Source organism: Miniopterus schreibersii (assembly GCF_964146895.1).
Source record: "Miniopterus schreibersii genome assembly, chromosome: 20".
Classification (NCBI taxonomy): Eukaryota; Metazoa; Chordata; class Mammalia; order Chiroptera; family Miniopteridae; genus Miniopterus; species Miniopterus schreibersii.
Window position 1 is genome coordinate 18,599,466 of NC_138122.1, and position 17,486 is coordinate 18,616,951.

Below are 17,486 nucleotides of genomic sequence, written 5' to 3' on the forward strand. Positions count from 1 at the left end.
GGGCCATGCTGAGCAAACAACCGCAACATTTTCCTGGGTGCTGGGGGGGGGATGGTAGCATACACCCACGAGTCCCCCCCTTTTCCGCTGAAAACTGCGCCATCGTGGTGTTGAACACGATATAGACAATGAATTGGCGAATTGCCCCCTCTCTCCTTGCTGACCGGGGGTAAATCGAGGTGGCCTTTCCTATTCCACGGGAAGGTAAGGCGTGAGTGAGGCTATGGAAGCCGTCTCAAAGCAGCTCGCAGCCCTAAGCGTGAGGGATTTCTAGCTCCCGAATCTACGCCCTTAACCCCCACCAAGCCAGCGCCCAGCACAGCCAACAAGGAGAAGGGGGGCCCTGGCGCAGCGGAAAACCACGCCAGGTTTTGAGTTTCGCAAGATCTACTAAAATACACAAAAAATTGTGCTCAATCTTTTGATTTCATCTTTACGAATTCATCCTACAAATGACCTCAGACACATATCCAGAGATATAATCAAGGATATTCATCACAACACTAAAAAAAAACAACGGAAAGAACCTAAATGTTCACTAAGGTTGAAAAACTGCGGTCGACTCAGGCAGCGAGGGGCACAGTCTGTGCCCTCTCTGTGCCGATACAGGAATATCTCCTAGATGTGTCGTTAAGTACAAAAATTAAGTGCAAAAGCGTTTAACATGCTGTCATTTGTGCTTTTAAAAATTGTGTGTTTGACATTTGAAATCTGTGTGTTTTACGTTTCTGCTTGTCCATAAGCAATATCTCAGGAAAGGTTAACAATAAACAGTTGGGGGTGGTTTACCCCCAGGGAAACCGACCAGGGGTGGAGGTGGGGAGGAGGCCTGTTTCACTGTGTTCTGTTTTGTTTTTTACTTATTTTTTCCACAGGCGGGCCTTACTTTATAATGGGCCTTTTTGTTTTTAGGAAGAAAATTGTACTCACTGGGAGATAGACCTGGATTCAAAGCCCATCTCCTTAGCTCTGTGACTTTGCAAAGCATCTCACCTCTCAGACCTCTGTCTTCTCCCTGCAGAGTGGGAACAGTGATCTATACCTTGTTTGATCATGAGAATTCAGGGAGATTCATATACGCAAAACACCCGGCACGCGTCCAGAATATAGTAACTGCTCAATAAACGGTAGTCTTTCTGCCTTGGTCTGTGTCTAAGCCTTGTCAATCATCCACTTCCAGAACACTCCCTGTTCCCTGATCTCTCCTCCTTCCTTCCCCCTCTCTCAGAGCTGTACCCGCCCTTGAACTTCATAGCTCTCCAGGCTTACATCTTATCATTCCTCAACAGTTTCCAACTCTCCAGCAACTTTTCTACTCAACCGTATCCAAACTCAGGCCCTACAGTGGAGCCCATTAGCAGCTGCACCCTCTCAGGCCCCCTGATCACCACCCATGAGCAAAAACAATAACATCTAGTATTTATTGTGCATTTTCTATGCGCTTAACTCTGTTCTAACACTCGAGTCATACAAACACCCAGGGAAGTAAGAATTAATGTCATCCTTCCTGTACAGACAAGGGACTGCATATAAGGTTAAGAAACTTGCTAAGAGCAGGAAACTGGCGGAATTCTGTTCTTCTGCCTCCCATATTCCCACTGATCCCTGTCTAGGAAATTCAGACACACTTAGACGTGCAGATCTCCATCCCATCGCCACCACTTAATAACCCTCGCCCGTTCTTAGAGATCTTTCCTGTCGTCTGTCCACACAGCATAAGCAACTTCAGAAGAAACCCTTGAATGGCTTCTCCAGTCCACACTCCATTCACCAAAACCTCCAAGGAAGCCACTCTGCCCCCCGACGCCGGGCTCCCGCTGGACTCGGGCCTGTCCCGCATCCCGGAGGCGGATCATTACATGACCCCACGGGTGCATCTGTGAGCCCATCTCCAGCCCAGATAAGTGCCCCCATTTATCTAGTGGCCGTGCGGGAGGCTGGTGCGCTTCACGACGGCCCATCAATCTCCAGCGCCGTGGCCGGCCCGACGGGTGGCGTTCACTCATGTTCATTTGTTTTATAATCTGATTTCCCACCCGAGATAAACAGAGTTGTTTTTCTGAGGCCGTTTCTTGTAAGAATGGAAATCAATTTGAGCATTGACTCAGAATCGCTCTGCAAGCCCAGCTGCGCTTTAAATTTAGAAGCTCCGATCCCCCGCTTACGATTGTTCGACTTATGGGTTTTTGACTTTACGATGCGAGAGGGATGCGTGTCATAAATTACGCGAGATGTTCAACTGTTTGTTTTAAACCAGGCTTTGTGTTAGACAATTTGGCCCAACTTTTGGATAATGTAAGTGTTCCGAGCGCATTGAAGGTAGGCTGGGTAGATATATTAAATGCGTTTTTGACTTATGATATATTCAACATATGACGGGTTTATCAGGACATAACCGCATCCTAAATTGAGGACCATCTGTATTTAATCTGGATTTTGGCTTTGCAATGCCAAAGAGGGTTTGCCTTTATTTTGTACCTGTTGTATACCAGCCATTGTGCCCGGCACTTACCAGGCGTTTCCCCACTGAGTCCCCAGGGCAGCTGAATGAGGCAGGATCCCATGGAGAAGGACCCGGACACACAGCTGGTGGCCCCAGAGAGCTCTCAGCCAGGAGCCAGCTCTAACTATCCGCCAGGTGAGTGAGGTCACCTTGGACCTTTCGGCTGTCCTGTGTCCCAGCAGGAGAAGGGCATAGTCAACCCACAGAATGAGAGAAGTAATATATCGTTCTCTTAAGCCACCAAGCTTTGGGGTGGTTTGTGTCAGAGCCATAGAGCAACAGAACACCACGGGGAGATTCTGTTTTTACTGGGAGTGAGAGGAGGGACCATGGGGCAATGCTGAGCAGAGGAGCGACTTGATCTGACTTCAGTTTTAACCGGGTCGCTCTGACTCTTGGGCTGAGAATAACAGACTTTTGGGGCAAGAGTGGGAATGTGGAATCTAGGTGGGGGGTGATCACAGCACCCGGATGGGCAAGAGATGCTGGTGGCCGTGACAGGGGTGGCCGTGGTGGAGGTGGGGAGGAAGGGACCTAATAGGGATATTTTGATGGGAGGGTCAGAAGTCCCTCTGATGGGCTGGATAAAGGAGGTAATACAGAAGGAAGACTTGAGGTGTGATAAATGCTTGTGAGAAGCCTCTAAGGATATTTCTGAGCCTTTCCCCTTCATCATGGTCCCCATTTCAGAATAATTCTGAGCATCAGTGCAAGAGGCAAGCTGAAAAGTCCTGGGCTCCTCTCCTTAGAGGCTGCTGTTTATGGTAGTTCCCAGGTTCAGGGGGGCCGGGCCAACAATGCCCACCCCGCCTCCTGAGCCTGAGCGCGTAAGGGGATGGAGGAGCGTGGATACTTAGCAAGCGTCCCAAGGCTTCCTGACAGTTGTCCCCCAAACAGCTGCCGAAGTGCCGCCATTGCGCTAATCATTACAAATTGCTACTTAATGAAGTCGTGAGCACAGACATTATTGAATGGAAATGGGTTGCCTGGTGGAGTGAGACACATTCCCGATGACTAACCACTTTTTTAAAAAAAAAAATCTTCACCCGAGGATATGTTTTTGTTGATTTCTAGAGAGAGAGGAAGGGAGAGAGGGAGGGAGAGACTTCAACGTGCAGGTCAAATGCAAACACCGGGCAGGTCCACCGGGCCCCAAAGTGCGTCTTAGTGAACAAATGAGCAAAACACACTAAAAACCCTAAATGAAAATGGAGATACTGTTTGTTCCTACTTCAAAAAAATAAAGGAGAATTAAATCAGAGACTCCCCGTTGAGCACTTGACACCTTCCTGGGATATTAGGAGAAAGGTAGGAGAATATCTTGACGACCTTTGGGATGGGCAATGGTTTCCTCAGAAGGGCTTAAAAAGCTTGATTGAAAAAAGAAAAACCATAATAAACTGAGCTTCACTGAAAATAAAAACTCCTGCTCATCAAAATATAATCTGTAAGAAAATAAATAGGCAAACCACAGGCCGGAAACCATTTTGGCAAAACACACATCTGGCAAAGGGCTTGCGTCCGGACAGTGTAAAGAATTCGTACTTGATAATAGAAAAACAAGGCAAGACAACAAAGATAACTGGGAGAGACACTTCGTATAAGAATATATGCAAATGGCTAATAAGCACATGAAAAAGTCCTCAACAGAGAATGCCAGTTAAAATCACAATGAGATGCTGCTACACGCCCACCAGAATGGCTATAATTAAATGAGCAACTGCGCTGAATGTGGGGGAGAGTGGGGGGCGCTGGGACCCTCCCACGCTGCTGGTGGGAAGGCAAACCGGCTCGATCGCTTTGGGAAACCGCTTGGCGACTTCTCAAGAAGTTAAACACATTGACCCCATGGCCCAGCAATCCGTTTCCCGGTATTTATCCCAGAGAAAGGAAAATAAACGTCCCTAAAAAGCTTCGAATGCAAATGTTCGCGGCAGCTCTTTGTGGAACAGCCCCCGGGATGAAAACAGCCTCAATATTCACCTCCAGGAAAAGAGACCAGAGAGATTGTGGTATCTCTGGACAATGAAGTATTACTCAGAAAAGACAGACCTTGAACTACGGAGTCATCCGATAACAGACGGATCTCAAAAGCGCTTTGCTTAGTGGAAGAAGGCTGCACACACACAGAGAAGTATATTTGGTGTGATCTCATTTATATTAAATTCAAAGACAGGCAAAACTAACCTACGGTGATACAGATCAGGATGGTGGTTGCTTGGGGGAGGGGAGAGAGTTGACCAGGAAGGCATGAGGGGACTTTCTGGGGTGACTAAATGTTCTGATTTGATTGGCATTGGTCAAAATCAATGGAACAGCAAAATCGATTCCATTTATATTTTAAATTGAAATTTTGGGGGCCACATTGGTCCACAAAACCATACTGGTTTCAGGTGTACAACTCAACAAAACATCATCTGCACGCTGCATCGGGCATCCATCGCCCCAAGCAAAGTCTCTTTCCGCCCCCGTGTCCCCCACCCCCCTTAGCAAGAGAACCCATCAACGAAACGGGAAGGGAGCCCACTGAATGGCAGAACATATTTGCCCATGATACACCCGATAAAGGGTTAATTTCCAAAAAAATATATAAAGAACTTGGACCACTCAACACTAAGAAGACAAACAACAATCCAATTAACAAATGGGCAAAGGATCGAAATAGACACTTCTCCAAAGAGGACATACAGATGGCCGACGGACGGACCAGAAGATGCTCAATGTCACTAATCATCAGAGACGCAGGTGCTGACCGCTTCCTGGTGCCTCCCACCTGGGGACAGGCGAGGCTGGGAACCGAAGGGACAAGGGCAGGAAGACACGGCCCTGCCCGCAGCATCTGCCCCTCCGCCCGGCCCCTGCCCTCCAAGCTCGTCTTGGGGATCCCCGTGCACAGGTCGGGGGGGGGGGCAGCAGTCCAGGGACCACTGTGAGCCACGGCGCCCGCCCAGCTCCGAGGGAGATGCCTGACACCTGCTGCCGATGAGCCACCCAAGGCAAGAATAATTTCAGTCACCTCTCTCTTTGTTGGAAAGGACACATTTAAATCTATATTTAAATCTATCCGATGGCATCTCATGGCATGTCAATTTGGTACAAGTCGCTCTACCCAGTAGGCATGAAATTGGGTTCCTTGGAAGTCAGTAGAGCTGGCTGGGCAACCGTGGAGCTGTCCCCCCACCCTGCCCATCCCTCCCCTCCTTTGAGGGAGGTTGCTTGAGATCGGAGCTGAATGACTGTTAGGGCTGGGCCCTGGTTTAGGGTGTCCCTGCCTTTTAGCCCCTCCCCAAACTGGCCAGATGACCAGGCCATGACAATGAAGAAGGCAGAGTGACCATCTTAGGAAGAGCACTGAATTGGGAGTCCAGAGCTCTGACCTCCGATCCCAGGTCCTTCATTGCTAACTCGGTCACCACCTGGTCTTCCCGAGCCTCAGTTTCCTCATCTGTAAAATACAGGAGCCCTCCCTTATCATGGGGGATATGGTCTAAGGTCCCCAGGGGGTGCCTGAAACTGTGGATAGTACCGATCCTTCTACATACTATGATTTTTCCTAGACATACACGCCTATGATGAAGTTCAATTTATAAATTAGGCACAAGAAATTAACAACTAATAACAAATCAGAACTCTAACAATACACTGTCATGAAAGTTACCCAATGTAGATTCTCTATCTTACTGTACTTTTCTCACCCTTCTTCGGATGATGACGTGAGACGTGAGATGACACAGTGCCTATGTGATTAAGGTGAGGGGCAGTGAATGACGCAGGCGTTGTGACAGAGCATTAGGCTGCTATAAGGGTGACCTGGACACAAGGGCTGCGATGCTGTGACAGTCGATCCGATAACTGGGCCATCATTTCAGTGCCTCCTGAGAGGGGAGGGTGCACAGTGGGGAGAAGGGGATGAGTCATGTCCTGGGTAGGACAGAGCAGGCGTGGGGGGCACGAGATGCCAGCACACTACTCAGGAACAAACAGTTAAGAACTGTTTATTTCTGGAATTTTCCATTTAATATTTTTGGACCCCGGGTAACTGAAACCTCCAAAAACGAAACTGTGGATACGGTGGGACTCCTTAGGCAGCATCGCCTCTGTCCTGGTGCGTCTATGGCCCAGGCTCTAAAATCAGAGTCTTCCCTCCCACCCCTTATTCCTGAAGGAGAAACCAGGTCCAGAGGGGTTTGGTGAACTGCTCAAGGTCAGCGTGTATAGGCTCATTAATTTGTTCATTGGTTCCTTCCTTCCTTCATCAAAATTTCTTGGGTGCTTGCCCACACATGTACACACAAGGTAGAAAGCAAGTAGATAAGGGAACCATGATAGAGGTTAAGTATGGAAATCGAGGGAGAATGGAGAAGCTGTTTCAGTTTGGCTAATCAGGGAAGACTTCCTGGAGGAGGTGACGCTTGTGCTAAACCTGGCCAAATAAAGAGAAGGCACAAGACCATTGCACGTAGACATATAGGGGGAGAAGTAACAGTATGTCACCCAAAACTACAAAGAGTCTGGGTTGGTTCCATTCCTCAGAACCCTTCTGCCCCCAGCTGCAGCCCATCACGCCCCATCCCCGACCCCACGCCCAGAGTCCCAGGGAACAGAATCACAGAAGAGAGAGAAGGCGAAGATGCCAAGGAGCCAACACTTTATTTTGTGCAGACCAAGCGCGCTGGGAGCCCCGCGCCCCGTGGGAGAGGCCTCTGCTGGGGCCCCCTCTCCTCTTGAGGGCGGCCATGCTCGCTGTATCGCCGTCTCGGGCCTGAGGGCCCCTGGGGAGGCTGGGCCGGTCTCTCTCTGCAGAGTCGGGAAGTCCTCAAGGGCGGTGCATCTCAGGAGGCTGGAAACAAATGGAGGTCAGAGCTGACCAATGGGACACAGGCTGTGTGTCCTGGTGAGGACAGGGCAAGTTGGGGGAGGCCCATATTCCCAGGTGGCACTCCTGCAGAGATGCGACCGAGAGGAATGAAGGTGTGTGGGTGGCAGACGGGAAACAAGTGGCGGGAGGCAGGGACAGGGCTCCCAGGGCAGGGTAACCTGACATTTAGTGCAGCCAGCGGGGTGGGGCTCTGTCCCCGGGATCCCTCGCATTCCCACCTGACTCACGACGTTACTGCACTAGCCGGTATTATTACCTCCACTTTCCAGCTGAGAGCGCAGATGCTCAGCCAAGTCACACCGGCTGCCCAAGGTCTCGTGGCCAGAGACGGAAAGAACCGAGCTTTTTGGTCCCCAATCCCGTAATACACGAGCATCCCGGGGAATGGGCTGTACTATCTAGTTCCAGACTCCAGCCGGGCAGTCGGGCAGACGCGCTCTCAGGCAGGTGCCCTGTTGTCACAGGGAGCAGCGCCGGGAGGGGGAAGGGAACTTGAGTGTAAGAAGAAATGGCAGAGACAAGATGTTCTGCGTCGACTTCTGCTAAGGGCTGCTCCCCTTCTGGACGCGTGCCCTTTACGTGGCCTTTGAAACTGTGTTCCGTGTCCCCGGGAGCACAATAATGTAAATGAATATCAGATCTCTCCTTGGTAATTGAGAGCAGAGAGAAGGCCATGTAAAGTCAAATTAATTTGCTCAGAAACATCCGAGACCATCTCCACGGAAGGGGCAATGGCTTTTTGATGGGCTGATGGGGCCTCGCAAAGTAGCAGGTCTCTAGGAGGGGAGCGCGTGGTTCGCGGCTTGTTTCTGTCCAGGGCGCCTGTGGGAGGAGGGCTGGGGGCTGGGGCTGGGGGCTGAGGCCAGGCCCTGGCTGAGCCCACCTGCAGCTGAGCCTGCAGCGGCTGTGAGCCCTGAGACTTGATAAGAGGAAAGGACTGTGGCCGTGGACTGCCACTGGTCCGTGGGTTTGTATTGTGTCTGAACCCGGAGGGAGGTTCCTACTCCTCCAACACCCATCCTGCCGAAAGGGGCTCCGCATTTCGGTCAGGGGCCACGAAGTGTGACGTTCAGGGCCCTGAGGTTTGAACGTGCCCTTGGAGGGGTTGTCAAGGGCCAGCCCTGTGTCTGGGCGGAGAGCAATGAACTGGGAGTCAGGGTGGCTGGGTTGATGGCAGGCCCACCGAGGGACCTAGATCTTGAGGTCTTCCTCATTTGTTCAACAGTGAGGCTCCAACACTCCTTTTGATCTATGATTGTAACATCTGCCTCCTTTTGGGGGTCAATGGAGGGAACCTCTTTAAAGATCCAGCCCCGTCAGTGCGGCTGAGTTTACCCAGGAAGATGCCTGGAATATGGACCCGAGGAAAAGCATTACAGATAAAAGTGGTGATTCTGGAGTTTCTGAATCCCAGCTCTACCGGCATGATTTGGCACGAGGGGCTGAACCTCTTTGATTCTCAGTTTGTCAACCTGTGAAATGGGAGTAAATACCAGCAGCCACCTCTTGGGGTTACTGTGGGTGCTAAATGACTACGTGATATTTATATACCCTCGATAAAAGGCAGCGATTATTCACAGACAGTCCTCTCCCTGCCTGTTTCCCAGAGAAGCGCCAGGGTCAGGACTGGAAGGAGGCGAGAAGGCAGACAGAAGCATCGCTGCTCCGTGACCTTTGGGCCTCAGTTTATTTCTGGATGTTTAATGCGGGACTTGGACTCCACTCTTCTCAAGGCTTCTTCCACCCTTGGCCTGACCCTCTCACCACGATCCCTATCACTGTGGGACACAAGGACACCACAGCACCTCCATTCAGGAGAATGGTGCATTGGAAACAAACAAGACCAGGGTTGGCGGGGGCCGTAAAAGCCCAGCACCTCCTTTAGCATTGCCCCCAGGTCCTTCTTGCTCCCCAATGTGTCTGCATTTTAAAGAGCAAAGAAACAGGTGGCAGCTGGCAGAGGGTCTCTGATGAGCTGAAACCTCCACAAACCTTCATCCTTAAGAGAAATCAGCCTCAGCATTAAAAGCAGTAGAAGCAGCTAATTTCCTCTCGGCTGTCAGGCCCGGGTGGACGGTCTCATTCCATTTCCCCCCCGAGACGACCCGGACGGCACTTTTACCTGAGCTGGTTCCTACTTCTGCAGATACTTCTTCATAATGCTCTCCACGTCCTCCTGTTTCCTCCCCGTGTCCGGCTCCCTGTCACCGGGGGACATCCGCTCGCCACCGTCGCCCTCCAGCCGCGGGATCCTTGGCCGGCTCTTGACACTGTCGGCGCTTTTGAAGGACGCGATGGAGCTAGAAGAGGAAGAGTCGGAGAGGTGAGCGGGGTCCTCCTTGGACTCCGGGCTCTTTTTCAAAATGGTCTTGATCCCTGAGAGAAAGGTCCGGTCGGCCTCTTCCGTCTCGAAGTGGACGCTCGAACGCCGCGGACTGTCTTGCGCGTCTTTGGCTGCTCCGGCCGAGGGCCTGGAAGTCCCGGGCTTCCGGATGGCCGGGAGGAAGTCATCGAAGTCCACCTTGGCCTTGCGTTCGTAGTTGAGGCTTGGGACTTTCCAGCTGAAGGGGTCGCTGCCCAGAGGTTCCCCCATGAGGTGGGCAAACTGGCGATTCTGGAAGACGAGCGGCTCCTTCCCCAGGTCTGGACAGCCCGCGTCGTCCAGGGATGACTCCAGGCAGCGCCTCCGGGGACACAGCGTGGGCGACAAGAGTGTGTCCCTGGGGCTGGAGGGGGAGCTCAGTTTCCTCGCCGAGCCTGGCGCCGATTCTAAGAGGGACTCGCAGGAACTGAACCGGGTCTTCAGCTTCTGGGGGTGCAGCGGGGTGCCCTCCCCGCTCTGGGAGGAGATGCACTTCAGGCTGGTGGACCGCAGGAGGCCGGCCGATGCCTCGGCCGAGTCCTCCGTTTCCAGGGGGGACTTCGCCCCAGACCTCAGCGCGAGGCGGCCCTCATCGCTGCCCGCCCTGGCCCTCCTCAGCGTGGACGCCCCGGTGGTCTGGTAGATGGGGAGGGTGGGCCAGTCCTCCAGGCCCAGCGCCGGCCCCTGGCCCCTCTGAGCCCGCTTCCTCCGGAGCCCGCCCACAAACTCCGACAGGGCGGCCGAAGGACTCGGCAGCTTCTCCCTGGACCCCGGGGGGGTGTCTGTCCCCCGGGGAGATGGGGAAGGAGACAGAGCTCCTAATCTCTCTGGGGGCTTTCTCTGGACGTCACACTCTTCGCCGCCCCCAAAATGGCAGTACTTCTGCTGGCGGAGGGAAAGGGGAGAAAGGGACTTGTCCCCCGTGGTCTTGCCAGGGACGCCCCGGGCTCCGCTCAGGGCCGGCACCTGCTGGGTTCTCTCAGCGTCGCCCGCCTCCTCGTTTGTCCTGTGCCAACAAGAAACACGCAGTCGGTAGGCATCGTGCAATTCACACAGTTCGGGTAAGTGGCGCGAGAGCCGCTAAGCACAGGCCCTGACATTATTTGTCTTTGGAAATGCCGTCCCCACCGCATCCTCAAGTGAACGGCGTGATTTAATGCGCAGATGCAAGCCGTGTAAGTGACTTCGCGTTGCTCTCTGAAATGCAATTTCTGTCTATAATTAAACCCAGCTAAGTACGTTCGCGTCGATTAAAACCGCAGCCGGGATGGATGACTTAGATTTATGGGGCATCGTATCTGCCGTGATGGGCCCTACGTCCCAGAGCCGACTGGAATAAGTCATTCGCTTTTTGAAGACGCAGGGAGACCTGCAGGAGGTTACTTATTTATCCAGGGACAAGCCCACAGGACAGTCAGAAGGGCTTCTGAAAGCCGATGACCCCACTATGCACCTTGGAGGGACGCTCTGTGATGAACAGAGAACGGATGGGCGGGTGACCTTGTGTCTTATCATTTCTAAGAAGGGTTGGCCCCCATGTGCTAAAACAAAAGCCCCACAGTCTGCCCGGAGCAGCGGCCTCCTTTCCCATTTCTGGGCTGTCAGCTTCCATCTCCGTCGCAGCTGGACACGGGCCGGGAAGGAGCGGAAGGGCTCCTTTCTGATCACCTGAAAGCATGTTTGTCAACATCACTGCTTTGGAACCGCTCCGCTAATGCACGGCAAGATGGCATTCTCAGTCTTTCTATTTTTAATAAACAGCTTGGCGCTGCCGGGGCACAGGGCTGACAGAAGTCATTTCCGTCCTGCCCGGGCCCCTGAAGGGAGCCGGTGTGATGGATGGGTCGTGGGTGCTCAGTCTCATCCATCGCCTGCCGCGTGGGGTGGCGGCATCGAGGGCTCCTGTCGCAGAATCGCCTGGGACTCTGCCATCCCGCTCGCCCCCGCTCCCGCCTCCAGGACAGGGCTGTGGGTGCCCAGACAGGGCGGGAAGCGGACATACAGGAGCAGCAGTGGGAGGAGGAGCGGAGAGGTTCCTGCTCCTCCTGACACCCATCCTGCCGAAAGGGGCCCCGCATTTCATTCCCGGGCCAGGAAGTGTGAGGCTCAGGGCCCTGAGGTTTGAACGTGCCCTTGGAGGGGTTGTCACGGGCCAGCCCTGTGTCTGGGCGGAGAGCAATGAACTGGGAGTCGGATGGCAGGCCCATTGAGGGACCTTGATCTTGAGGTCTCCCTCATTTGCTGAACAGCGAGGTTCCAACACCCCTTCTGATATATGATTGTAATGCCCATCTCCTTTTGGGGGTCAAGGGAGGGAACCTCTTGAAAGATCCAGCTCCATCAGTGTGGCTGAGTTTACCCAGGAAGGTGCCTGGAATATGGACCCGAGGAAAAGCATTACAGATAAAAGTGGCGATTCTAGAGTTCCCGAATCCCAGCTCTGCCTGGGTGATTTGGTATGAGTGGCTGAACCTCTTTGACTCTCAGTTTGTCAACCTGTAAAACGGGAATAAATACCAGCAACCACCTCTTGGGGTTATTATGGGTATTAAATGACTACCTGATATATACTCTCAGGGTGAGGGTCCCAGTTTGGCTGTCTGAGACAGGGTGGTCCTCTCTATTTCTGTCCCAGCTCTGGAAATTTCAAACACACCCCGCTGCCTTCAGCCCGGGGCCAGGCGGAGCCTCGGTGGACGGCTGGGCTCAGGTGGAACTCCCCCCATCGGCCTCGCGTGATGGATGGCTGGTAGATAACCGAGATGTCACCGCGCCTGCCTTGCAGAGCCTTGGCCAGGGGGACAGATGATGGATAGAAGGCTCTCAGAGTCGCTGCGAGACGGGTATGGACAGATGCTAGGTGGGGCATTGTGATTCTCTAGGCAGAGACTCCAGAAACATCTGGGGGGCTTCTCCTGCCTGCCCTTCAGTCTACCCACAATGGAACAGCCTTCTCGTGTACCTGCTATAACCGGGAGCCCTCAGGCATCCCCGAGATCCTGCCACAATGTTGCCGGGCCGGTTCATAATGGAGTGGAGGGGCAGCCAATGGTTGTCACAACAGCCCCCCCGGCTGAGCATCTGCAGTGTGCCAGTGACAGAGAGAGGTTCCAACCCCAGGTTAGCCGACCCCACAGCCAGTGGCACTGTCCTCTGTAAACTCCCTCTGTGCCCTGTGATGTGATTCGGGGTTGAGATGATCTCCTTGCCCAGATAACATTTGTCGCTTGCAGCCTGGTCTGCTTCTGCCACTTACAAGCCATATAGCCTTAGGATAGCCACCTAACTTCTCTTAGCCTCAGTTTCCTTAGCTGTAAGGTAGGGGAAATGTTGTGGATATTTGAACTCCAGGAGAGCAGGGATGCCTATACGCTGGTGCCTAGAACCGTGTCCTGGCGCATAGTAGGTGCTCAATAAACATGTATTGACAAATGACTGAATCTCAATCTCTGTGCACATAGTAGGTACTCAACAAACGTGCTAAATGAATGAGTGAAGCGCCACAGTATGTTTTTAGTAAATAGGTATTGAATGAGTGCGTGACTCTTGAGCCCTCTAGCACATAGTAGGTACTCAATAAGTGTATGCTGGATGAATGAGTGAAGCTCTGGTGTCTGCCACATAGTAGGTATCCAATCAATACTTATTAAGTGAATTGATGAACAAGAGAATATATATGAAAATGCTCTAAAAGTATGGGTGGCTTACGCTGATGAAGGCCTACTGGGTAAATCAAGATATGAGCATCCAGATACACTGGAATTTCCACTCCTTCCGACCTGCAAGGCTAAGAACACGAGCTTCAGAAGCAGACAGGTCTGGGTTCACATCCTGGCTCTGTCCCTTCCTAGCTCAAGGTCACACTGCTAAGTGGCAGGCCTGGATTTGCACCCTGCTGGGCCAGATCTGAAGCTCATGCTTTTTCCTTCCCTGACATCACACGCCTTCCAGGTAGAGAGCCGAGTAGAAACCTCAACCATCTGAATGCACATCTCTACGTGTATATCTCCCCAAATCCTCTGATACATAATGAACCAAAAGAGAGAGGTCCGAGCGAAGGAGATGCTGGATTCACTGGCATCAGACCCAATCATGCAGCAAAAAACACAATTTCCAGGTCTGAGAGTCTGGGCAGAGCCGGGGCCAAGCGCAACTACAGGAAACTCAAGGAAGGTTTTAATGACACCATGAATCATCCCCAAAGGCGTGTTGTCACCCCCATTCTTCATCCACACCCTGGAATTAAAGAGGAAATTAAAAATGTATTGATGTTCTTTAATACCGGCGAGGCCTGGGATGGGAAGCCAGATGTCCTTTCAAGATGGACTGAAGGTTTTGTAACCAAGTCCAACACAACAATTGATAGCCTGTGATTCAACTTGACGTGGTGCCCAAAACTGTGCAGAGAGGGCAGGAGACACCGACTAAGCCCCGAGAGGGGCAGGTAAATCCTGCATGATAGCAGCCGCCGTGCACGGTGCTTTTAGGCTTTGTGGACGGCACTCATTTTATCTTCCCGACAGTCCTCTAAAGCAGACACTGTGGTCATCTCACCATTTCACAGATGAGGCTCAGAAAGGGAAGTAATTTGTCCTGTGATAAACGGGAAAATGTGGATTTAAAGCAAGGAGTCCACCTCCGGGATCCATGCCTCCTGACCACTCTGCTCCGCTGGCCCTTATTAACCCATTTGATAGATGAGGACACTGAGGCCCGGAGAGGCAAGTGGGCTTGACAGGAAGCAGCAGAGCCGAGGCTCTCACCTGGGTCTAACTCTACACGATGCTAACTACACACGGTCACAGGCGGAAGACGGGCCGCCTGTCCCTCCTGGAGACACGCTGTAGCTGTGGAGGCTGCGTAAACCCGGGGAGAAAAATCAGCAGGGCAGGAAGTTGCAGTAAACCGAACCACGGGCTGCACGCGCACAGGACGCTGTCGGGGGGAGAGCAGGTGCTGGGGCCTGTGTGCACAGCCTTCCTGGAGGCGGTGGGTGAGCCAGGCTTTTGGAAGACGGTAGGATTTGGGCTGAAAGAAGACACTAAACAGGTGGAGACCATCCTTCCTACCAGTTACTGGCTTATTCAATCTGCAAAACCCTTGAGAACTGAGGGGAGATGTCTAGATTTCAGAGGCGGGGAAACAGGACTTGGGAAGGCCACCCGATAAAAGAGAAGACCTGACATGAGGAACAGCCATGGGATGGGATGACCCAGGGAGCAGAGGAAGTGGAGAAACGAGCGGCACCCAGTCCCTCGGCCTGGTCACTCCGGGTCTGAACGTGCAGAGACTTGAGTCAGAAAACAGACTCTCTAAATATCCTCTATGCCTGATGACACGGTATTTTTATGAGACAAGACAACCCTCAAGCCTTCCTTGCTGTTCTCTCTGATCCTAAGTGGGTGCCGAGACCTTGGCAGTTTTCAGAAACCAATCCAGTGAGCCGCCCTCAGTGGATGCCCACCCGCGTATCTCCTGTCCTACTCTCCTCCACATATTCTTACTGATCACCAGGTACCAGGACCCATGGATTTAGACTAGGACACAGCTGCCCATCAGGATCACACCTGGAATTCTACCAAAAAAATCTATTTCAATGGGGGAGGGGGAAGAAAGGGGAACATTCTAGCTTAAAAGAGACTTAGGATGAATGCAAGATGTTAGGAATAGAGAAAATTGTGTAGGAAGAAGGGGTATGTGGACACTCTCTGTACTTGCTGTGCAATTTTTTCTATAGGTCTAAAACTTCTCCAAAAAACAGTCTATTTTTTTTTATAAAAGAGAGAAGTCAAAGAAACAAAACAACCAAATGCAATGTGTTGTATTCTTAATAAGATCCTTCTTTTAAAAAAAAAAATACAATGATACAAGACACCTTTAGGACAAATGGGGTAATATGAATGTTGGGATCTTGGACAATATTATGGATTGTTCATTTCCTCGGGTGTGATAGCGATGCCGTAGTTAAGGAAGCCCTTCTCCTTGGAAGAAAGACGGGGGATTATTTAAAGAGAACTGGCATGATGTTTTCCGGCAACTTTCACGTTGTTTAGCATAAAAATGCGTCTAGATATATAGAGAAGTAGATAAGGCAGTAAAGACAGAAACGAAGTGAATACGAAAAATCATTTGTCATTGTCAAAGTAAGGCGGATGCTAATAGACTTTGGTGCCCAGACACCTTTGTTTAAAAAAAAGAGGAAGAAAGAAGGAAGGAGGGAGTGAGGGAAAGGGGAAGGACGTGATACGTTACAGGTGATTCTGAGAAACCACTTGCTCTATATATTACTTAAAAAGCAAACACTTTTAACCTTCAATGTTCAGCCCAACAGTAGCCTCCTCTAGAAAGTCTTCTGCCACCTCCCAGGATGGGACAGGGGTCTCCTCTGCCCATAATTCCCCTGTGTGTCCCCATCTCTCTGTATTAAAATTGCTTGTCTACTTATTTGCATCTTCCAACAGGACTGTTAGTTCTGAACTAGACTATGTTTTTCTTTTATGAACACCCAGTATTAGAAGAGTGCTTCACAGAAAGCTCATGGAATGGAAAGACTAAAGGAATGGAGGGATGGAAAGATGAGGGGTTGTGGAAGTGCTGAAAGAATGAACAAAAGGCTCCATCTGCCTCATCTGGCCACTTAATTCAACCCTGAAGCCCTACTTGTCAAGCCAGCCAATGTCCTCCTCTGGGCATAAAAGAGACTCAAAACCAACTTCCAATTCACAATCTAAAGTGAACTCCTCCTATGCTCAAACTCAAGCTAAGAGCATGGTTTTATTTCTAGAGAATTTTATAAACTTCTAGAATATCAGAATTGAGAGGGAGCTAGAACTTCATCTAGTCTGAGCCCCTCGTTCTACACCTGGAGAAACAGAGAAAGGAGGAGAACTTCCTAGCTCACACTCTGATGAGAGAGTGAAAGTACTGGCTCTAAAATGTCAGCCTTTTACCTTCTGATAGTTTCCATAATGTTTCGAAAGAACAAACTGGGCATGTCAAGTAATTAAAATCTCTAATTGGAAAGGTGTTCAACTTGGGTTCAGTGTATTTTAAATAGATTTTCAATACATTCTTACATTTTCCATGCACAGATGTTGCCTCGCTGAATGTGGTATAATAGCTATAGCCACATAAAATCTCAGACTTATTCATAGAAGCATCCAGTTCCTCAAGAAAATGCAATTTTAAATAAATGAAAATTATCCATCCATTCATCCATCCATCCATCCATCCATCCATCCATCCATCCATCCATCCATCCAGTCATCTGTCCCTCTTTACATCCACCCAGAATCATTTCTTGAATGCCATGATGCCAGATGCTGTTGATATAGAAATGAATAACCCTTGTAGTTAAGAAGCTTAAACTCTTAACTACACCAAGTTGATTCACCAAGTTATGACTGGAAGGAAATACACCTGAATGTTAATGTCCTCTAGAGCATAGAAACTAAGGAAGAAATGTCTACTTGGCAAAGGGTAAAAATGTCTAGCTTAGCCTTCAGCTTCCAGATATAACCGACTAGCTGTGTCAGAGAAAATCTTCACTTAGAAAAACTAGAAAGGCTAAATTTAAATTTAAAGGCATTGGAGAGTCACCAAAGCAGCCAGAATTTAGAGTCATTTGCTAATCCTGGGGAAGAGGAACTAATCTAAGAAATATACACTTCTGAATATCAAGACTTACTATATAAAGCTACATTAATTAAGGCCATGTTAAATCAGCTCTTGAATAAACAAGA

The 17,486-nt window shown here is 50.7% G+C and overlaps 1 protein-coding gene across 1 annotated transcript in view; it reads right to left on the reverse strand.

The window, feature by feature from the left end:
- Nucleotides 1-7,127: 7,127 nt before the first annotated feature.
- Nucleotides 7,128-17,486, reverse strand: part of MYO18B (myosin XVIIIB) — a 170,055-nt gene continuing 159,696 nt past the window's right edge. The window contains exons 43-44 of the mRNA XM_081122587.1: nucleotides 9,505-10,750; nucleotides 7,128-7,343 (exon numbers count right to left, since the gene is read on the reverse strand). Coding sequence (XP_080978713.1) covers nucleotides 9,517-10,750 — 1,234 coding nt within the window. The 3' untranslated portion in view covers nucleotides 7,128-7,343; nucleotides 9,505-9,516. The remainder of the gene's footprint in view (nucleotides 7,344-9,504; nucleotides 10,751-17,486) is intronic.